A 24,333-nucleotide genomic window follows, 5' to 3' on the forward strand; every position below is an offset into this window, starting at 1 on the left:
TTTATTAGCAGTTCAGATCTTTTAATTCATCATCCTCTGACTGAACTACATTATTTACTGTATTTACTCTTTTACAGACTATCTGGCTGTGGTCTCACTGAAGAGTCTTGCAAATCCCTCACATCAGTTCTACAAACAGAAACCTCACTGAGAGAGCTGGAGATAAATAATAATGACCTGCAGAATTCAGGAGTGGAGCAACTTTGTGCTGGACTGAAGAGTTCACACTGTAAACTGGAGATTCTCAGGTGAGTTTCTGTGACTATTTTTGAATGTAAATAAAGAGCCATTTTAAAAACGTCAGTGTCAAATCCCTTATAGTACAGTATTAAATAAACATTGCCAGGCAAGGCAATGCAAGGAAATATACACTTTTATATTATATTATAAAGATCTCTTCTGTAAATATTTCTAAATATAGTTTTCTGTTGAAACCTCACTGCATTTCATTAAATGACCACACTGTGGAGATAGAGAGTTACATTTATGATGCATGAGCAGATTTTCAAGTCTAGAAGAGAAATATAAGATTGTAAAGAGGAGACACAGATGAGTCCTTGTCCACATGTACAGGTGTATTTATTACAATGCTGCTTCAACTAGGCGCTTTGGCATTTTGTCCACAAGCTGCATTTTTGTTCACCTGAGTGCAGAAATTTTGCAAAAGGTCTTACAGGATGAATATATTCAGAAACTCCAACAACAGTGTTGTAAAATGAAGTGTTCTAATCTAAGATTTTCACTGAGTGATTTTATCTAGTTTATGTATGGAAACAATGTAAACATCAGCCATTCTAATCTCTCTGCAAATAAGAGCCCTTAAAATCTTAATTAAAACCTTTAAAGCTGAACCATTGAGGTTCTAGACACATTACAGGACATTTTTACAATCACAGATGATTCCCTTGTGTTTTTGGGTGGGAGACCCTGTTCTCATTATGATTTACACTGTGTGTTCAACACATGTTGAGATGAGCTGAACTGACAGCCATGCTGGAGGAAAGAACGCAACAAGTTAATATTCATTCAATAGAACTGAAAAGTTTATTGGTTATTACTTAAGATAAAACTGTGATCTCTCTCCACGGGTGTATTTATGAAACATGTAGCTGGTTAATATTAGTAACCTTAAGCTTGCCAAGTTACAGTATAATGTTGGTTACTACACCTAGATACCTCACGCTAACATCATATTAGCTTGTCTTAGGAGTGAATGTTAGCTGCTGATTTTTTTCACCAAGCCAGAGACATCAAACAAAAATAGAACAGTGATGGTAGAAGACGTCGAGTCAGCAGAGCGAGAAACTGAGCAGACAGCTGACAGTAAACTCAGGACATCTGAACACAGTAGTGAGGAACAATGTTCAGCACCGGACGAGTGTACCTGTGGACTTAATTACAAGAGAGAAAGAAAGACAAACAAGACACAGTAATCAGGAGATTAGGAGGAGAGAAGGAGTGAAGTGTGTGTATGTGTGTGTGTATGTGTGTGTGTATGTGTGTGTGTGTGTGTGTGTGTGTGTGTGTGTCACACTGGGTGCCTGATGTACTGTAACAAAGCTAATGACGCTAATGTTAGCTTCCTTAAATCTAAGGAAATGGCAACCTTCTTTAGTAAGAAGACAGCAGGAGAGAGAAAAGACAGAAGAACTTGATGGTGAAAGTGTCCAGGAGGAGGACATGGAAGAGAGTGAACACAGCAGACAGAGACAGAGGAGCCAGCTGTGTCCACTCTCACTGTAGCCCCACAGGTCTGCTGTAGTATCAGCTGTGTCCACTATCACTATAGCCCCACAGGTCTGCTGTAGTGTCAGATGTGTCCACTCTCACTGTAGCCCCACAGCTCTGCTGTAGTGTCACCTGTGTCCACTCTCACTGTAGCCCCACAGCTCTGCTGTAGTGTCACCTGTGTCCACTCTCACTGTAGCCCCACAGCTCTGCTGTAGTGTCAGCTGTGTGCACTCTCACTGTAGCCCCACAGGTCTGCTGTAGTGTCAGCTGTGTCCACTCTCACTGTAGCCCCACAGCTCTGCTGTAGTGTCAGCTGTGTCCACTCTCACTGTAGCTCCACAGGTCTGCTGTAGTGTCAGCTGTGTGCACTCTCACTGTAGCTCCACAGCTCTGCTGACTTGTTTAGTTGTTTTTTTGTGTTAATGTAAATGATTGATTTTAGTGAATAAATTCGTTGTGTGAAGTAGCGATATTGTGGGTGTATTTGTTTTTATATGTGGTGCATAGCATGAGTGTTTTTTAATTACATTAGAACTTTAGATCAGACATTTCTGCACCCATAATTCATCATTTGTTACTACATAATTCAGATACAATGAGAATTATAACCACGCATAGAAATATAACCACATGTAGAATTATAATCACATGTAGAATTATAACCAAATGTAGGAACATAACTACATGTAGAAATATAACCACACATAGAATTATAACCACAAGTAGAATTTTTGGAATCTTGAAATACAACCTTTTTCAAGGGGATGAATCAAAGAATGGAAGATACTTGTAAGTGATATAAAATATTAAGTGCTGGACAGAAATGAAACCTTTCTCATGTAATAATATTTATGTTTATGTAACCCACACCCTTGATTTATTGGTGATGATTCATTCAAATTGTAATCTTATGGGTTAATTAATGATTCCCTGACTTACTTCATGTGAATGTCATAATCTGATAAGGAATTCAGCAGAATGTAGTTTATTATAAACTATAATAGTGGTTTTACCACTGTATGAACTTGTGTACCCTGAAATTCCTCTGTGCTGTAAGGGCATTTTAGTGTGGCACCACAAGATGTTCACTGGTCCCATCTGTCTCCCCACTAAATATGTTCTGCAGGCCTCAACTGGGCATTTGGTGCTAAAATTATTTGCCAGCCAGTAAACCAGAGCTTACACTGTTTAGTTCAGGACCAATATGACTACTGTTTATACACAGTAAACCAGACTTCATACTATATAGTTTAGTGCCAATATGACTACTGTATATACACAGTAAACCAGACCTCTCACTGTTTAATTCAGGACCAATATGACTACTTGCTTGAAATCTTATTTATTATACAGATTGACACAAGTATGTTTCATTTACTGTTTATAATGCTTTACCTCAATTGAAACGTGTGTGTGTGTGTGTGTGTGAGACAGAGAGAGACAGAACTTGTGTGTGTGTGTGTGTGTGTGTGTGTGTGAGAGAGAGAGAGAGAGAGACAGACAGACAGACAGATCTATTATTTGTGTGTGTGAGAGAGACAGAACTGACTGACTGATGGGGTCTGCCTCACACACACACCTAACTGATTGATGAGGTCTGCCTCACACACACCTGACTGACTGATGGGGTCTGCCTCTCACACACCTGACTGACTCATGGGATCCCTAACTCAGCTATTAAGCCTCCAGGATTCTCGGTGCACCACACAGACAGAACCCGGGACCTCACTGGGAAAAGCAAAAGCAGAGGAGAATGTTTCATGATCAGTGACTCATAGTGTGAGCACAGGAATGTAAACACTAGTAAAAGATTCTGCTCTCTGCATTCTGTCCATTCCTCCATAATCACTACTGCAGCGTTCATACACTAATATTCACTACTGCAATGTTCCTTCCTCCATAATCATACTACAGTGTTCATTATTCCATAATCACTACTGCAGTGTTCATTCCTCCAAATCAATACTGCAGTGTTTATTCATCCATAATCACTACTGCAGTGTTTTTTCCTCCATAATCACTACTCTGCGTGTCTTTCAACAATATTTTCTGCTTGTATATTAGTGTATTTGTGTTTGTGAAACATTGAATAAGATCTGTTTTTCTGTTTCCTGTTATGGTGTTAGGGGTGGGATATTTTGATATTTGGACTCTGATTATGGCACCTGCCATTCACTGACTTATGAACCAACCATCCATTATTTGGTCACCTGTCTTAGGTTGCTAATGAATGTTATTTGTCATGTCTTTGTCCAGTTTGTCTTTGATGAAGACACAGTAGTGTTGAAATGTTGCTGTGTTTGTAAAATTAAAAGGCTGAAAATGTATCAGTGTGTTCCAGACCTTTCAAGCTCTTATTAAAATTTGTTAGCAGTTTAGATCTTTTAAATAATCATCCTCTGACCGAACTACATTATTTACTGTATTTACTCATTTACAGACTATTTGGCTGTGGTCTCACTGAAGAGTCTTGCAAATCCCTCACATCAGTTCTACAAACAGAAAACTCACTGAGAGAGCTGGAGATAAATAATAATGACCTGCAGAATTCAGGAGTGAAGCAGCTCAGTGCTGGACTGAAGAGTTCACACTGTAAACTGGAGATTCTCAGGTGAGTTTCTGTGACTATTTTTGAATGTAAATAAAGAGCCATTTTGAAAAGGTCAGTGTCAACTCCCTTATATTACAGTATTAAACAAACATTGCCAGGCAAGGCAATGCAAGGAAATGTACAATTTTATATTATATTATAAAGTTCTCTTCTCTAAATATTTCTAAATATAGTTTTCTGTTGAAACCTCAATGCATTTCATTAAATGACCACAGTGTGGAGACAAAGAGTTACATTTGTCATGCATGAGCAGATTTTCAAGTCTAGAAGAGAAATTAAGATTATAAAGAGGAGACACAGATGAGTCCTTGTCCACATGTACAGGTGTATTTATTACAATGCTGCTTCAACTAGGCGCTTTGGCATTTTGTCCACAAGCTGCATTTTTGGTCACCTGAGTGCAGAAATTTTGCAAAATGTCTTACAGGATGAATATATTCAGAAACTCCAACAACAGTGTTGTAAAATGAAGTGTTCTAATGTAAGATTTTCACTGAGTGGTTTTATTTAGTTTATGTATGGAAACAATGTAAACATCAGTCATTCTAATCTCTCTGCAAAAAAAGCCCTTAAAATCTTAATTAAAACATTTAAAGCTGAACCATTGAGGTTCTGGACACATTACAGGACACTTTTACAATCACACGATTCCCTTGTGTTTTTGGGTGGGAGACACTGTTCTCATTATGATTTACACCGTGTGTTCAACGCATGTTGAGATGAGCTGAACTGACAGCCGTGCTGGAGGAAAGAACTCAACAAGTTAATATTCATTCAATAGACCTGAAAGGTTTATTGGTTATTCCTTAAGATAAACCTGTGATCTCTCTCCACGGGTGTATTTATGAAACATGCAGCTGGCTAATATTAGTAACCTTAAGCTTGCCAAGTTACAGTATATTGTTGGTTACTACACCTAGATACCTCACGCTAACAACATATTAGCTTGACTTAGGAGTGAATGTTGGCTGCTAATTTTTCATCAAGCCAGTGGACTTCATCAAGACCTGTGTACTTAATTACAAGAGAGAAAGACAAACTAGACACAGTAACCAGTAATCAGGAGATTAGGAGGAGAGAAGGAGTGAAGTGTTTATATGTGTGTGTGTGTGTGTGTGTGTGTGTGAGTGTGTGTGTGTGTGAGTGTCACACTGGGTGCCTGATGTACTGTAACAAAGCTAATGAGGCTAATGTTAGCTTCCGTAAATCTAAGGAAATGGCTAGAAGATAAAATACTTCTGCTTGTTCGTTTACAGTTAGTATAGAGAGACAGAAAACAACCAGGATGAAGAGAAAGGGTAATGCTATTGCTATGGCAACCTTCTTTAGTAAGAAGACAGCAGGAGAGAGAAAAGACAGAAGAACTTGATGGTGAAAGTGTCCAGGAGGAGGACATGGAAGAGAGTGGACACAGCAGACAGAGAAAGAGGAGCCAGCTGTGTCCACTCTCACTGTAGCCCCACAGGTCTGCTGTAGTGTCAGCTGTGTCCACTCTCACTGTAGCCCCACAGGTCTGCTGTAGTGTCAGCTGTGTCCACTCTCGCTGTAGCCCCACAGGTCTGCTGTAGTGTCAGCTGTGTCCACTCTCACTGTAGCCCCACAGATCTGCTGTAGTGTCGGCTGTGTCCACTCTCACTGTAGCGTACAGGTCTGCTGTAGTGTCAGCTGTGTCCACTCTCACTGTAGCCCCACAGGTCTACTGTAGTGGGGAGAAGTGAGAAGTGAGTCGAAGTTTTGATCCCACTGAAACAACATGTTAATGGTACTCTTCGCCCCAGTATTTTACTGCGCACATATAGTCCATGAAGGACAAACTCCAGGGACACATTTCATCTCAACAGCAGACATGAGATAATTGCCTCACATACACTTAACTGACTCAGGACCTCATTGGGAAAAGCAAAGGCAGAGGAGAATGTTTCATGATCAGTGACTCATAGTGTGAGCACAGGAATGTAAACACTAGTAAAAGATTCTGCTCTCTGCATTCTGTCCATTCCTCCATAATCACTAATGCAGTGTTCATCACACCATCATTACTACTGCAGTGTTCATACACTAATATTCACTACTACAGTGTTCATTACTCCATAGTCATTACTGCAGTGTTCATTCCAACATAATCACTACTGCATTGTTTATTCCTCCATAATCAATACTGCAGTGTTTATTCCTCCATAATCACTACTCTGCATGTCTTCCAACAATATTTTCTGTTTGTATATTAGTGTGTTTGTATTTGTGAAACACTGAATGAGATCTATGTTGTTCTGTTTCCTGTTATGGTGTTAGGGGTGGGATATTTTGATATTTGGACTCTGATTATGGTAACTGCCATTCACTGATTTATGAACCAACCATCCATTATTTGGCCACCTGTCTTAGGTTGCTAATGAATGTCATTTGTCATGTCTTTGTCCATTTTGTCTTTGATGAAGACACAGTAATGTTGAAATGTTGCTGTGATTTTCAGATTAAAAGGCTGAAAATGTATCAGTGTGTTCCAGACCTTTCAAGCTCTTCTTAAATTTTTTATTAGCAGTTCAGATCTTTTAATTCATCATCCTCTGACTGAACTACATTATTTAATGTATTTACTCATTTACAGACTATCTGGCTGTGGTCTCACTGAAGAGTCTTGCAAATCCCTCACATCAGTTCTACAAAGAGAAAACTCACTGAGAGAACTGGAGATGAATAATAATGACCTGCAGAATTCAGGAGTGGAGCAGCTCTGTGCTGGACTGAAGAGTTCACACTGTAAACTGGAGATTCTTAGGTGAGTTTCTGTGGCTATTTTTGAATGTAAATAAAGAGCCATTTTAAAAAGGTCAGTGTCAACTCCCTTATAGTACAGTATTAAACAAACATTGCCAGGCAAGGCAATGCAAGGAAATATACACTTTCATATTATATTAAAAAGTTCTCTTTTCTAAATATTTCTAAATATAGTTTTCTGTTGAAACCTCGCTGCATTTCATTAAATGACCACACTGTGGAGACAAAGTTACATTTGTGATGCATGAGCAGATTTTCAAGTCTAGAAGAGAAATATAAGATTGTAAAGAGGAGACCCAGATGAGTCCTTGTCCACATGTACAGGTGTATTTATTACAATGCTGCTTCAACTAGGTGCTTTGGCATTTTGTTCACAAACTGCATTTTTGGTCACCTGAGTGCAGAAATTTTGCAAAAGGTCTTACAGGATGAATATATTCAGAAACTCCAACAACAGTGTTGTAAAATGAAGTGTTCTAATGTAAGATTTTCACTGAGTGATTTTATTTAGTTTATGTATGGAAACACTGGAAACATCAGTCATTCTAATCTCTCTGCAAATAAATGCCCTTAAAATCTTAATTGAAACATTTAGAGCTGAACCATTGAGGTTCTAAACACATTACAGGAGACTTTTACAATCACACATGATTCTCTTGTGTTTTTCAGTGGGAGACCCTGTTCACATTATGATTTACACTTTGTGTTCAACACATGTTGAGGTGACCTGAACTGACAGCCGTGCTGGAGGAAAGAACTCAACAAGTTAATATTCATTCAATAGAACTGAAAGGTTTATTGGTTATTCCTTAAGATAAATCTGTGATCTCTCTCCACGGGTGTTTTTATGAAACATGTAGCTGGTTAATATTAGTAACCTTAAGCTTGCCAAGTTACAGTATATTGTTGGTTACTACACCTAGATACCTCACACTAATGTCATATTAGCTTGACTTAGGAGTGAATGTTGGCTGCTAATTTTTCATCAAGACAGTGGACTTCATCAAGACCTGTGGACTTAATTACAAGAGAGAAAGACAAACTAGACACAGTAATCAGGAGATGAGGAGGAGAGGAGGAGAGAAGGTGTGAAGTGTGTGTGTGTGTGTGTGTGTGTGTGTGTGTGTGTGTGTGTCACACTGATTGCCTGATGTACTGTAACAAAGCTAATGAGGCTAATGTTAGCTTCCTTAAATCTAAGGAAATTTCTAGAATATAAAATACTCCTGCTTGTTCATTTACAGTTAGTATAGAGAGACAGAAAACAACCAGGATGAAGAGAAAGAGTAATGCTATTGCCATGGCAACCTTCTTTAGTAAGAAGACAGCAGGAGAGAGAAAAGACAGAAGAACTTGATGGTGAAAGTGTCCAGGAGACAGAGGAGCCAGCTGTGTCCACTCTCACTGTAGCCCCACAGGTCTGCTGTAGTTTCAGCTGTGTCCACTCTCACTGTAGCCCCACAGGTCTGCTGTAGTGTCAGCTGTGTCCACTCTCACTGTAGCCCCACAGGTCTGCTGTAGTGGGGAGAAGTGAGTCGAAGTTTTGATCCAACTGAAACAACATGTGAACGGTCCTCTTCTCCGCAGTATTTTACTGCACACATACAGTCCATGAAGGACAAACTCCAGGGACACATTTCATCTCAACAGCAGACATGAGATAGTTGCCTCACATACACTTAACTGACTGATTGGGTCTGAGTCACACACACAGCTGATTGACTGATGGGGTCTGAGTCACACACACCTGACTGACTGTTGGGGTCTGCCTCACACACACCTGACTGACTGACTGACTGACGGGGGTCTACCTCACACACACCTGACTGACTGATGGAGTCTGCCTCACACACACCTGACTGACTGATGGGGTCTGCCTCACACACACCTGACTGACTGATGGGGTCTGCCTCACACACAGCTGACTGACTGATGGGGTCCCTGACTCAGCTATTAAGCCTCCAGGATTCTCGGTGCACCACACAGACAGAACTCAGGACCTCACTGGGAAAAGCAAAGGCAGAGGAGAATGTTTCATGATCAGTGACTCATAGTGTGAGCACAGGAATGTAAACACTAGTAAAGGATTCTGCTCTCTGCATTCTGTCCATTCCTTCATAATCAATACTGCAGTGTTCATCCCACCATCATTACTACTGCAGTGTTCATACACTAATATTCACTACTGCAATGTTCATTCCAACATAATCATACTAGTGTTCATTATTCCATAATCACTACTGCAGTGTTCATTCCTCCATAATCACTACTGCAGTATTTTTTCCTCCATAATCACTACTCTGCGTGTCTTTCAACAATATTTTCTGTTTGTATATTAGTGTGTTTGTATTTGTGAAATATTGAATGAGATCTATGTTGTTCTGTTTCCTGTTATGGTGTTAGGGGTGGGATATTTTGATATTTGGACTCTGATTATGGCACCTGCCATTCACTGACTTATGAACCAACCATCCATTATTTGGTCACCTGTTTTAGGTTGCTAATGAAGGTTATTTGTCATGTCTTTGTACATTTTGTCTTTGATGAAGACACTGTGATGTTGAAATGTTGCTGTGATTGTCAGATTAAAAGGCTGAAAATGTATCAGTGTGTTCCAGACCTTTCAAGCTCTTCTTAAATTTTTTACTTGCAGTTCAGATCTTTTAATTCTTCATCCTCTGACCGAACTACATTATTTACTGTATTTACTCATTTACAGACTATCTGGCTGTGGTCTCACTGAAGAGTCTTGCAAATCTCTCACATCAGTTCTACAAACAGAAAACTCACTGAGAGAACTGGAGATGAATAATAATGACCTGCAGAATTCAGGAGTGGAGCAGCTCTGTGCTGGACTGAAGAGTTCACACTGTAAACTGGAGATTCTCAGGTGAGTTTCTGTGACTATTTTTGAATGTAAAAAAAGAGCCATTTTAAAAAGGTCAGTGTCAACTCCCTTATAGTACAGTAGGAAACAAACATTGCCAGACAAGGCAATGCAAGGAAATTTACACTTTTATATTATATTATAAAGTTCTCTTCTCTAAATATTTCTAAATATAGTTTTCTGTTGAAACCTCACTGCATTTCATTAAATGACCACAGTGTGGAGACAAAGAGTTACATTTGTCATGCATGAGCAGATATTCAAGTCTAGAAGAGAAATTAAGATTGTAAAGAGGAGACACAGATGAGTCCTTGTCCACATGTACAGTTGTATTTATTACAATGCTGCTTCAACTAGGCGCTTTGGCATTTTGTCCACAAGCTGCATTTTTGGTCACCTGAGTGCAGAAATTTAGCAAAATGTCTTACAGGATGAATATATTCAGAAACTCCAACAACAGTGTTGTAAAATGAAGTGTTCTAATGTAAGATATTCACTGAGTGATTTTATCCAGTTTATGTATGGAAACACTGTAAACATCAGTCATTTTAATCTCTCCGCAAATAAAAGCCCATAAAATCTTAATTAAAACATTTAAAACTGAACCATTGAGGTTCTCGACACATTACAGGACACTTCTACAATCACACATGATTCCCTTGTGTTTTTGGGTGGGAGACCCTGTTCTCATTATGATTTACACCGTGTGTTCAACACATGTTGAGATGAGCTGAACTGAGAGCCGTGCTGGAGGAAAGAACGCAACAAGTTAATATTCATTCAATAGAACTGAAAGGTTTATTGGTTATTCCTTAAGATAAACCTGTGATCTCCCTCCACAGGTGTTTTTATGAAACATGTAGCTGGCTAATATTAGTAACCTTAAGCTGGCCAAGTTACAGTATATTGTTGGTTACTACACCTAGATACCTCACGCTAACATCATATTAGCTTGACTTAGGAGTGAATGTTAGCTGCTAATTTTTTCATCAAGCCAGAGACATCAAACAAAAATAGAACAGTGATGGTAGAAGACGTGGAGTCAGCAGAGAGAGAAACTGAGCAGACAGCTGACAGTAAACTCAGGACTTCTGAACACAGTAGTGAGGAACAATGTTCAGCACTGGACGAGTGAACCTGTGGACTTAATTACAAGAGAGAAAGAAAGACACACAAGACACAGTAATCAGTAATCAGGAGATTAGGAGGAGAGAAGGAGTGAAGTGTGTGTGTGTGTGTGTGTGTGTGTGTGTGTGTGTGTGTGTGTGTGTGTGTGTGTGTGTGTGTGTGTGTCACACTGGGACCCTGATGTTCTGTAACAAAGCTAATGAGGCTAATGTTAGCTTCCTTAAATCTAAGCAACTGGCTAGAATATAAAAAACTCCTGCTTGTTCGTTTACAGTTAGTATAGAGAGACAGAAAACAACCAGGATGAAGAGAAAGAGTAATGCTATTGCCATGGCAACCTTCTTTAGTAAGAAGACAGCAGGAGAGAGTAAAGACAGAAGAACTTGATGGTGAAAGTGTCCAGGAGGAGGACATGGAAGAGAGTGAACACAGCAGACAGAGACAGAAGAGCCAGCTGTGTCCTCTCTCACTGTAGCCCCACATGTCTGCTGTAGTGTCAGCTGTGTCCACTCTCACTGTAGCCCCACAGATCTGCTGTAGTGTCAGCTGTGTCCATTCTCACTGTAGCCCCACAGATCTGCTGTAGTGTCAGCTGTGTCCACTCTCACTGTAGCCCCACAGCTCTGCTGTAGTGTCAGCTGTGTCCACTCTCACTGTAGCCCCACAGCTCTGCTGTAGTGTCAGCTGTGTCCACTCTCACTGTAGCCCCACATGTCTGCTGTAGTGTCAGCTGTGTCCATTCTCACTGTAGCCCCACAGATCTGCTGTAGTGTCAGCTGTGTCCACTCTCACTGTAGCCCCACAGCTCTGCTGTAGTGTCAGCTGTGTCCACTCTCACTGTAGCCCCACAGGTCTGCTGTAGTGTCAGCTGTGTCCACTCTCACTGTAGCCCCACAGGTCTGCTGTAGTGTCAGCTGTGTGCACTCTCACTGTAGCCCCACAGGTCTGCTGTAGTGTCAGCTGTGTGCACTCTCACTGTAGCCCCACAGCTCTGCTGACTTGTTTAGTTGTTTTTTTTGTGTTAATGTAAATGGTTGATTTTAGTGAATAAATTAGTTGTATGAAATAGCGATATTGTGGGTGTATTTGTGTGTATATGTGGTGCATAGCATGTGTGTTTTGTAATTACATCAGAACTTTAGATCAGACATTTCTGCGCCCATAATTCATCATTTGTTACTACATAAGTCAGATACAATGAGAATTATAACCACGCATAGAAATATAACCACATGTAGAATTATAATCACATGTAGAATTATAACCAAATGTATGAATATAACTACATGTAGAAATATAACCACACATAGAATTATAACCACAAGTAGAATTTTTGGAATCTTGAAATACAACCTTTTTCGAGGGGATGAATCAAAGAATGGAAGATACTTGTAAGTGATATAAAATATTAAGTGCTGGACAGAAATGAAACCTTTCTCATGTAATAATATTTATGTTTATGTAACCCACACCCTTGATTTATTGGTGATGATTCATTCAAATGGTAATCTTATGGGTTAATTAATGATTCCCTGACTTACTTCATGTGAATGTCATAATCTGATAAGGAATTCAACAGAATGTAGTTTGTTATAAACTATAATAGTGGTTTTACCACTGTATGAACTTGTGTACCCTGAAATTCCTCTGTGCTGTAAGGGCATTTTAGTGTGGCACCACAAGATGTTCACTGGTCCCATCTGTCCCCCCACTAAATATGTTCTGCAGGCCTCAACTGGGCATTTGGTGCTAAAATTATTTGCCAGACAGTAAACCAGAGCTCACACTGTTTAGTTCAGGACCAATATGACTACTGTTTATACACAGTAAACCAGACCTCACAATATATAGTTCAGAGCCAATATGACTACTGTATATACACAGTAAACCAGACCTCACACTGTTTAGTTCAGGGCCAATATGACTAGTGTTTATACACAGTAAACCAGACCTCTCACTGTTTAATTCAGGACCAATATGACTACTTGCTTGAAATCTTATTTATTATACAGATTGGCACAAGTATGTTTCATTTACTGTTTATAATGCTTCACCTCAATTGAAACTTGTGTGTGTGTGTGTGTGTGTGTGTGTGTGTGTGTGTGTGTGTGTGTGTGTGTGTGTGTGTGTGTGTGTGTGAGAGAGAGACAAAGATAGAGACAGAACTATTATCTATTATCTGTGAGTGTGTGTGTGTGAGACAGAGAGACAGAACTTGTGTGTGTGTGTGTGTGTGTGTGTGTGTGAGAGAGAGAGAGAGAGACAGACAGACAGACAGACAGATCTATTATTTGTGTGTGTGAGAGAGACAGAACTGACTGACTGATGGGGTCTGCCTCACACACACACCTGACTGACTGATGGAGTCTGCCTCACACACACCTGACTGACTGATGGGGTCTGCCTCTCACACACCTGACTGACTCATGGGATCCCTGACTCAGCGATTAAGCCTCTAGGATTCTCGGTGCACCACACAGACAGAACTCAGGACCTCACTGGGAAAAGCAAAGGCACAGGAGAATGTTTCATGATCATTGACTCATAGTGTGAGCACAGCAATGTAAACACTAGTAAAAGATTCTGCTCTCTGCATTCTGTCCATTCCTCTATAATCAATACTGCAGTGTTCATCCCACCATCATTACTACTGCAGTGTTTATACACTAATATTCACTACTGCAGTGTTCATTCCTCCATAATCACTACTGCAGTGTTTATTCCTCTATAATCACTACTCTGCGTGTCTTTAAACAATATTTTCTGTTTGTATATTAGTGTATTTGTATTTGTGAAACATTGAATGAGATCTGTGTTGTTCTTTTTCCTGTTATGGTGTTAGGGGTGGGATATTTTGATATATGGACTCTGATTATGGCACCTGCCATTCACTGACTTATGAACCAACCATCCATTATTTGGTCTCCTGTCTTAGGTTGCTAATGAATGTTATTTGTCATTTCTTTGTCAATTTTGTCTTTGATGAAGACACTGTGATGTTGAAACTTTACTGTGTTTGTAAATTAAAAGGCTGAAAATGTATCAGTGTGTTCGAAACCTTTCAAGCTCTTCTTAAAATTTTTGTTAGCAGTTCAGATCATTTAATTCATCATCCTCTGACCGAACTACATTATTTACTGTGTTTACTCATTTACAGACTATCTGGCTGTGGTCTCACTGAAGAGTCTTGCAAATCTCTCACATCAGTTCTACAAACAGAAAACTCAATGAGAGAGCTGGAGATAAATAATAATGATCTGCAGAATTCAGGAGTGGAGCAGCTCTGTGCTGGACTGAAGAGTTCACACTGTAAACTGGAGATTCTCAGGTGAGTTTCTGTGACTATTTTTGAATGTAAATAAAGAGCCATTTTAAAAAGGTCAGTGTCAACTCCTTTATAGTACAGTATTAAACAAACATTGCCAGACAAGGCAATGCAAGGAAATTTGCACTTTTATATTATATTATAATGTTCTCTTCTCTAAATATTTCTAAATATAGTTTTCTGTTGAAACCTCAATGCATTTCATTAAATGACCACACTGTGGAGACAAAGAGTTACATTTGTCATGCATGATCGTATATTCAAGTCTAGAAGAGAAATATAAGATTGTAAAGAGGAGACACAGATGAGTCCTTGTCCGCCTGTACAGGTATATTTATTACAATGCTGCTTCAACTACGCGCTTTGGCATTTTGTCCAAAAGCTGCATTTTTGGTCACCTGAGTGCAGAAATTTAGCAAAATGTCTTACAGGATGAATATATTCAGAAACTCGAACAACACTGCTGTAAAATGAAGTGTTCTAATGTAAGATTTTCACTGAGTGATTTTATCTAGTTTATGTATGGAAACACTGTAAACATCAGTCATTCTAATCTCTCTGCAAATAAAAGTGCTTTAAATCTTAATTAAAACATTTAAAGCTGAACCATTGAGGTTCTGGGCACATTACAGGACACTTTTACAAGCACACATGATTCCCCTGTGTTTTTGGGTGGGAGACCCTGTTCTCATTATGATTTACACCGTGTGTTCAACACATGTTGAGATGAGCTGAACTGATTGCCGTGCTGGAGGAAAGAACGCAACAAGTTAATATTCATTCAATAGAACTGAAAGGTTTATTGGTTATTCCTTAAGATAAACCTGTGATCTCTCTCCACGGGTGTTTTTATGAAACATGTAGCTGGCTAATATTAGTAACCTTAAGCTTGCCAAGTTACAGTATATTGTTGGTTACTACACCTAGATACCTCATGCTAACATCATACTAGCTTGACTTAGGAGTAAATGTTGGCTGCTAATTTTTTCATCAAGCCAGAGACATCAAACAAAAATAGAACAGTGATGGTAGAAGACGTGGAGTCAGCAGAGAGAGAAACTGAGCAGACAGCTGACAGTAAACTCAGGACATCTGAACACAGTAGTGAGGAACAATGTTCAGCACTGGACGAGTGAACCTGTGGACTTAATTACAAAAGAGAAAGAAATACAAACAAGACACAGTAATCAGTAATCAGGAGATTAGGAGGAGAGAAGGAGTGAAGTGTGTGTGTGTGTGTGTGTGTGTGTCACTGGGTGCCTGATGTACTGTAACAAAGCTAATGAGGCTAATGTTAGATTCCTTAAATCTAAGGGACTGGCTAGAATATAAAATACTCCTGCTTGTTCGTTTACAGTTAGTATAGAGAGGCAGAAAACAACCAAGATGAAGAGAAAGAGTAATGCTATTGCCATGGCAACCTTCTTTAGTAAGAAGACAGCAGGAGAGAGAAAGGACAGAAGAACTTGATGGTGAAAGTGTCCAGGAGGAGGACATGGAAGAGAGTGGACACAGCAGACAGAGACAGAGGAGCCAGCTGTGTCCACTCTCACTGTAGCCCCACAGGTCTGCTGTAGTGTCGGCTGTGTCCACTCTCACTGTAGCTCCACAGGTCTGCTGTAGTGTCAGCTGTGTCCACTCTCACTGTAGCCCCACAGCTCTGCTGTAGTGTCAGCTGTGTCCACTCTCACTGTAGCCCCACAGGTCTGCTGTAGTGTCAGCTGTGTCCACTCTCACTGTAGCCCCACAGGTCTGCTGTAGTGTCAGCTTTGTCCACTCTCACTGTAGCCCCACAGGTCTGCTGTAGTGTCAGCTGTGTCCACTCTCACTGTAGCCCCACAGCTCTGCTGACTTGTTTATTTGTTTTTTTGTGTTAATGTAAATGGTTGATTTTAGTGATTAATAAATTAGTTATGTGAAGTAGCTATATTGTGTGTGTGTGTGTGTGTGTGTGTGTGTGTGTGTGTGTGTGTGTGGTGCATAGCATGTGTGGTGTTTTGTAATTACATCAGAACTTTAGATCAGATATTCCTGTACCCATAATTCATCATTTGATACTACATAATTCAGATACACTGAGAAACCACACGTAGAATTATAATCACATTATAATCACATAATTTTTGTAATCTTGTAAACCTTTTTCGAGGGGATGAATCAAAGAATGGAAGATACTTGTAAGTGATATAAAATATTAAGTGCTGGAAAGAAATGAAACCTTTCTCAGGTAATAATATTTATGTTTATGTAACCCACACCCTTGATTTATTGGTGATGATTCATTCAAATTGTAATCTTATGGGTTAATTAATGATTCCCTGACTTACTTAATGTGAATGTCATAATCAGCAGGAATTCAGCAGAATGTAGTTTATTATAAACTATAATAGTGGTTTTACCACTGTATGAACTTGTGTACCCTGAAATTCCTCTGTGCTGTAAGGGCATTTTAGTGTGGCACCACAAGATGTTCACTGGTCCCATCTGTCCCCCCACTAAATATGTTCTGCAGGCCTCAGCTGGACATTTGGTGCTAAAATTATTTGCCAGACAGTAAACCAGAGCTCACACTGTTTAGATCAGGACAAATATAACTACTGTTTGAAATTTATTATGCAGATTGACACAAGAATGTATGTTTCATTTACTGTTTATAATGCTTCACCTCAACTGAAACTTGTGTGTGTGTGTGTGTGTGTGTGTGTGTGTGTGTGTGTGTGTGTAAGAGAGAGAGACACAGAACTACTGTGTGTGAGAGAGACAGAACTATTATTTGTGTGTGTGAGAGAGAGAGGGGGAGAGAGAGCGAAAGAGGCAGAACTTTTATCTTTGCGTGACCACCACTGATAGAATGTGTTCCTCACTGGAACAGCATAAAAATTTGGTCTAGAAATACAGTAATAACCTTGTGATTGTTGCCCTTGTGTTTTTACGAAGTCTAAGTTGACATATTAAAAAATGTCAAAAGGTACAATAAAAACACCACAAATTTTTTAAATTGTACCATTTGAAAAAAAAAAAAAAAGGTAGTAATAACATGAATATCCAAGAAGCACTTGTATCCAGCAGTAACAGGAATATGAGTGACAAGGTTCTCAATTTGAGTGACAGTAATTTTATCCAATCACATATGTGGTAGGACGGCCGGGGCGGCAGAATATTGAATAACGTCATTACAGTGGCCAATAGCATCAGAGGAGCTGTTTTAACTTACTGAGGTGAAGAGAACTGTAGTGGATCATGAAAATGACAGAAAATCTCAAACTGGAATTGGAGGATATTTGCTGCTATGGTGATTTCCAAGAGAAAAGGAAAATACCAGAAAGGGACAGACAAAAAGTAAAAGTAGATGGACTAAGACAGACAGACAAAGCCTGTGTGAGTTTTTCACTGAATCTCTGATCGTCATTCATGGCTAACAGCTAACTAGGTAATGTTAGCAAAGAAAGTCTAGCTATGTTGATTTGTTTAGTTGTTTACTGTTCAGCACAGATATCTAACCAGCTAACAGTCTCAACAATTTGACCAAACCGTCAATAAGCAAGATTGGAAGTCTTGTCGTTGCAACAATCGAGCTACAGTCTTGAGGAGAAATGCGGTTGGATCTTCACGTAGTTGAGAGCAGGAGGGTGAGGGTGTGACGGGAGATTTGACGGGGATGTGATTTATAACATCTGGTGTTCATGAAGTACAGCTGTGTATTAATCAGTCATGTCCCCTACATCAGTTTAAACACATTTAAACGTGGTTACTAGGTTACAGGTGGTCACTAGGTTACAACCACGGTCAAGCTATCCGCGCTTTATCGATTCACGGTGATGTCACGCTTTTAAATTGCTATGCGCATATATTCGCGATTTATGGTATTTCGCTGCTCACCGCAAACGAACGCTCCCATACCAAGGAGAAACACTTGCGTATTTTTAAGAGCTTTGATGGACATGCCCGTTTACTACATTTAAAAGTACAAAATACAGTTTACTTAATTGAACTAGTTTAACTGTATGATTAGATTAAACACAATTGGTAATATATTTACACAGCTTAATAAGCATTGTGGAAACTGCTTTTTCTACATCATGCTTCTCAAAAGTTTATTCTAGATCTTGACTGCCAGCTGAAATGGATTATCACTAGTGAAATGTGGCAAATGTGCAGGGCAGCGGAACTCCAGGGCTGAAATATTCCACTGCCAGTTGAGTGGTGGCCCTTGGATATCACCAGATCAAGTTTGAAAAGATTCTACTGCACCAGTTTTTAATAAATCTATATTGAAGTCTGTATTTGTAATGATGTTTACATGCCCATTTAATTCAGAAAGTATGATTACATATTTTTCTGAATTTTAACATAATGTAAAAACAGTTCCACTACCTCATGTGAGTAGGAGCCCTTGACTATTAGCAGAGTAAGTTTGGGCACATGTCACTGTACAATATCTTCATAAATCCATATTAAAGTCAAACTACCTTTAGGTGAAATCATGCACTAATTTTCTATAAACTGAATTTGGATATCTATTTCTCAGAAATTTCCCATAATGCCAAGAAAGTTCTACTACCACATTAGAGTAGGAGCCCTTGGCTATTAGCAGAGTAAGTTTGGACAGATTTCACTAATATTTTTTCATAAAGCCATATTAAATTTGTACTACCTTTCAGGTGAATTTGTATTCATTTCGTAAAGGCTGAATATGGATATTTGTTTCTCAGTTATTTCTCATAATGCCAGAACATGTGCACTTACCACATATGAGTAGTGTACCTTGGCTATCAGCACAGTTTGGACAAATTTCACTGTATTATTTTTTCATAAACCCATATTAAAATCAATACATTTAGGTGAATTCATGTACTCATTTAATTTAGGCTGATTTTGGATATCTATTTCTCAGAAATGTCCCATAAAGCCAAGACAGTTCCATGACCACATAAGAGTACATTTATATGTACATTTACGCCATTTGGAAAACGCTATTGTCCAGCGCGACTTAGAAAATTACTTTGTCATTTCCTCATAGAACAGATCCTAGCCAGTAAAGTAGGTTACAGTCCAAGATACCAATGAACTAGAATACTGTTGAAATACAGGGATCAGTGCTAATGCCTAGAAGTACAAAATACATATAAGCTCTATAACAGACAATCAGTGCAATAAACAAGTACTAGAGTTAGTCAACAGGAGCAGTCAACATCAGAGTAGTAAACAATAAGTACTAGAGTTAGTCAACACAGGAGCAGTCAACATCAGTAATAAACAATAAGTACTAGAGTTTGTCAACATAGGAGCAGTCAACATCAGAGTAATAAACAAGTACTAGAGTTAGTCAACACAGGAGCAGTCAACATCAGTAATAAACAATAAGTACTAGAGTTAGTCAACATAGGAGCAGTCAGCATCAGAGTAATAAACACCCTACAATAAATACTAGAGTTTCAGTTAGTCAACATAGGAGCAGGATCAGTGGTCATTTAAATATTCCACAAACAGATGGGTCTTCAGTCGGCGTTTGAAGACTGCAAGGGACTCTGCTGTCTGGACAGCACGTGGAAGTTTAATAATCCCATATTAAAGTCATACTACCATTAGGTGAATTCATGTACTCATTTACAATATGATGATTTTGGATATCTATTTCTCAGAAATTTCCCATAATGCAAAAACAATTCCACTATAGTATATACTATGGAGCATGTTGTAACATCTATTGTATCTACTATAATGTACATTGTAATATCTACTGTAGACTATATTGTAATGTCTGTTGTATCTGCTGTAGAGTATATTGTAATATTTGTTGTATCTACTGTAGGGTATATTGTGATATCTGTTGTATCTACTGTAGAGTATATTGTAATGTCTGTTGTGTCTACTTGCAGTCTAGCTATCTCTAATCTTGGGGAAAACACTTGTGAAAATCTGGCATCATCTTTGCAACTGCCAAACTCCCTCTTGAGGGAACTGGACCTTAGTACCAATGACCTGAACAATTCAGGAGTGGAGCAGCTCTCTGCTGGACTGAAGAGTTCACACTGTAAACTGGAGATACTCAGGTGAGATTTGTTATAGTCAATAAATATTCTTCTTGTATCTAAAAATAAGATGAGCTTTCTAGTGAAATTCACTGGAAATAATAATTTGGCCACATCTTTGTGCTAGAATTCAATTTCTCTACTAATAGAGCAGGAATCACCTTCTTCCTAAAGAAAAGACTCCTAGATTACAGGACTCTTGTTTATACTTGTTTTAATGGCATAAACAACCCCCCCCCCCCCCCCATGTATATATGTATGCATCGCTTAGGATTCTTAGACTTTATCTCTGCATTGTCACTGGTCCTGTCTCTGTATTAAACATGTAATTAAATAGTTTTCTCTGATTCACAGGTCCAGAAATGTGACAATGATATTACTCCTGTTATCACAGCAAGATGTAGAATTCTGCCAAGATTTTACTTGCATCATCTCATACAGTCTGACATGTATCAGTCTTATAAGACCACTGAAATCACACAGTGTAAGTCCAGCTTTAGGGTTCTTCTGATGTAGGTTAATAGTGCACTAGACTTCTGAAAGGCAGGAATAAAAATAAGAGCTAAAATAAACACAGACAGCAGCGATCTGGAGAAGAGTGAACAAAGCCATCTGCCATGGAGGACACCATCTTGGAGATGAGAGTGGAGGAACCTCCACTACAGTTAGCACACTCTCTAGCTGCCCCATGCAGGCTGGTCTGGAAGTGCATCTCACTCTCTGTCTTTCTACCTTTTTCCCTCCTTTCTGCAGACTGTCTGGTTGTTTGGTCACAGAGGAAGGCTGTTCTTCTCTGGCTTCAGCTCTGAGGTCAAACCCCTCCCACCTGAAAGAAGTGGACTTGACGTACAACCACCCAGGAGAGTCAGGAGTGAAGCTGCTCTCTGCTAGACTGGAGGATCCCCACTGCAGACTGGACACTCTCAGGTATGGAACGTTATAGTGTGTGCTTACATGTATATGTGTGTGTGTGTCTGTGTGTATGTGTTTCTGTGCTGGTGTCTGTGTGTTTATGAAAGAGTGAGAATGAGAAAATAATGAAAACTGAGTCTTCCATTCCTGAGTAGTGCCGTTCCCATATCACACTGTCGTGGCTGGTGAGTTCGCTCTCTATCGTTCTCCTGTAGGAACTGCTGAGTTTTAGTTGACATGCTACATTTCCTCAGCCTCCTCAGGAAGTACAGATGCTGCTCTGTCAGTTTAGAAACTTTGTTCCATTTTTTGAGGTTAGTTGTAATTCATTTAAGAACCACAGGGTGTCAGTAGCAGTGAGTCGGTTCATGGGTGTAGCGATCGCAGAGTGAGAGAGAACAACTCCAAGAGTTCTAGTTATTATAGTTAGTTATTGGAGTTATTATAGTTATTGTAGTTATTGTATCTGTGCTAATCCAGTTGTGTCTGCATACATCTCATACCTTTTGAAAACATCGTGGTTGTGTTTAGTTTATTTTATTGTTATTTGTAATCATAGATCATTATTTGGCGGATAATGTTATTCTCTGTGAAGTTTGGTGTATTGTGTGTTGTGTGTGTCGGTACGTGTTGTGGCTGGTGTGTTGTTGATTGTCTTTCATGTGATTCAGTTTCACGTTTCCTCACGACGTCAATAAAACTGTGAACAAGAGCTGAACATTTTCAGAGTTCTGATGTCAGGAGAGTGTTAACCTGAAGGTCATGTTGTGTATCATACATAAACAGAGGACACAGCAGATACTGTTGGGATTTCTTTATGATCTGGTGTGTGTTATAGGTCCAGGTGAGGTCCTCACTGATGTTTTGTGTTGTAGGTCCAGGTGAGGTCCTCACTGATGTGTTGTGTGTTGTAGGTCCAGGTGAGGTCCTCACTGATGTGTTGTTTGTTGTAGGTCCAGGTGAGGTCCTCACTGATGTGTTGTGTGTTGTAGGTCCTGGTGAGGTCCTCACTGATGTGTTGTGTGTTGTAGGTCCAGGTGAGGTCCTCACTGATGTGGGGTGTGTTGTAGGTCCAGGTGAGGTCCTCACTGATGTGTTGTGTGTTGTAGGTCCAGGTGAGGTCCTCACTGATGTGGGGTGTGTTGTAGGTCCAGGTGAGGTCCTCACTGATGTGTTGTGTGTTGTAGGTCCAGGTGAGGTCTTCACTAATGTGGTGTGTGTTGTAGGTCCAGGTGAGGTCCTCACTGATGTGAACTCCAGGAAGGTGAAGGAGTTCACCCTCTCCACCTCCATCTCTCCTTTCTGTAGTGGTGTGTACTGCTGCTTCTCCTTCTTCCTTGGGTCAACAATCATCTTCTTGGTCTTGTCTGCATTCATGGAGAGATTGTTGTCATGACACCATGTCACCATGTCTGTCACCTCCCTCCTGTATGCTGTCTCATCCAGTGATCAGTCAAACCAGTTTGATGATGCTGGTGTTATACTGGGTGGGCACACAGTCCTGCGGGGTCCCAGTGTTCTCAATCCATGTGCTGGATGTACACTGCCAGTTCTGACTGACTGATTCTGTCTGTTAGAAAGTTCAGCCCCCATTTACAGAAGGAGGGTGTGAGTCCGATGGTGAGGAGTGTTTGTCAGTTTGGTTGGGGTGACTGTGTTGAATACTGAGCTGTAGTCAGTGAACAGCACTGAAACATAACTGTCCATGTCCTCCAGATGTGTGAGAGACGTGTGGATGTCAGTGCTGACTGGTGGGGGTCCTCTGGCCAATAACAGACATTACAGTAGTAAGAATATAGACAATAAGGAGCAGAATAAGTAGTAAGATGGAGAGAAATACATAAAGAAAAATGGAACAATGAGCAATTAATGTCTAGTCTGGTTTTCTAGAAGTCCTAATCTGGTCCCGACGGTGTGCACATGACCGAAACTCTTCCTGTATGAGATCGTCCATGAAGGGCAACAGAGAAGTAGCTGTGTGGGGTGGAGGTGTGGGGGTCTACGGCAGGGGGCATCAGGGGGTGGTGGGAGGAGCCATGGCAGCTGAGAAAGTAACATCACAACATCAGGGGCAGGTGAACCTCAGCAGACAGAGAGACTAGATTATTAGACATGTCCAGGTAGAGGGTGTGTAAATTAGGGAACTATGATGTGCAAAGATGGACTCTGGCAGATGTAGCTGTGGCAGCACAGCTAAAAGGAACCACAGGCATGATCAACACTCCACCGCTCTCAGTCAACTCACTAGAGAGACAAAAGAGAGGTGAAGTGACATCATCATCACATCCCAGTTTACCAGAACTCCCAATGCCCATGGACCCCCAGATCTACACCTTTACCTAAGATGGGAAGTAGTTAATAAGTAGATGTTTTCAGCCTTAAATATGGAAATCCTCAAACATTTACAGTAAGGTTATTCCATAGTGTGGGAGGTTTGTAGGAAAAGGCTCTGTGGGTATTTGTGTCAGATAGAGAGAAACCTATGCCTGTGCATGGGCGCGCGCATGTGAGTGTGTGAGAGAGAGAGAGAGTGAGCGAGAGCGAGAGAGAGAGAGAGAGAGAGAGAGAGAACTATTATCTGTGCGTGAGACAGAGAGAGACAGAACTATTATCTGTGCGTGAGACAGAGAGAGACAGAACTATTATCTGTGCGTGAGACAGAGAGAGACAGAACTATTATCTGTGCGTGAGACAGAGAGAGACAGAACTATTATCTGTGCGTGAGACAGAGAGACAGACAGAACTATTATCTGTGTGTGAGCGAGAGAGAGAGAGACAGAACTATTATCTCTGTGTGTGTGAGAGAAAGAGAGAGAGACAGAACTATTATCTGTGCGTGAGACAGAGAGACAGACAGAACTATTATCTGTGTGTGAGCGAGAGAGAGAGAGACAGAACTATTATCTCTGTGTGTGAGCGAGAGAGAGAG

General features: G+C 40.0%; 1 protein-coding gene across 14 annotated transcripts in view; it reads left to right on the top strand.

Moving 5' to 3' along the window:
* Positions 1 to 24,333, top strand: part of LOC118241386 (NACHT, LRR and PYD domains-containing protein 3-like) — a 49,070-nt gene that overhangs the window by 22,215 nt on the left and 2,522 nt on the right. For 4 of the 14 annotated variants that reach the window (XM_081708709.1, XM_081708708.1, XM_081708710.1 and 1 more), the window contains 7 exons: positions 78 to 248; positions 4,172 to 4,342; positions 6,951 to 7,121; positions 9,840 to 10,010; positions 14,293 to 14,463; positions 20,340 to 20,513; positions 21,246 to 21,419. In XM_081708709.1, the coding sequence (XP_081564835.1) occupies positions 78 to 248; positions 4,172 to 4,342; positions 6,951 to 7,121; positions 9,840 to 10,010; positions 14,293 to 14,463; positions 20,340 to 20,513; positions 21,246 to 21,419 (1,203 nt within the window). Of the gene's footprint in view, positions 1 to 77; positions 249 to 4,171; positions 4,343 to 6,950; positions 7,122 to 7,789; positions 9,725 to 9,839; positions 10,011 to 14,292; positions 14,464 to 20,339; positions 20,514 to 20,846; positions 20,977 to 21,245; positions 24,044 to 24,333 lie in introns of those variants that run through there. The other 10 variants (XR_014120278.1, XM_081708714.1, XM_081708713.1 and 7 more) reach the window with 9 other exon arrangements.

This window comes from Electrophorus electricus, unplaced genomic scaffold (assembly GCF_041902795.1).
Source record: "Electrophorus electricus isolate QZ-2024a unplaced genomic scaffold, ASM4190279v1 Scaffold111, whole genome shotgun sequence".
NCBI classification, from domain to species: domain Eukaryota; kingdom Metazoa; phylum Chordata; class Actinopteri; order Gymnotiformes; family Gymnotidae; genus Electrophorus; species Electrophorus electricus.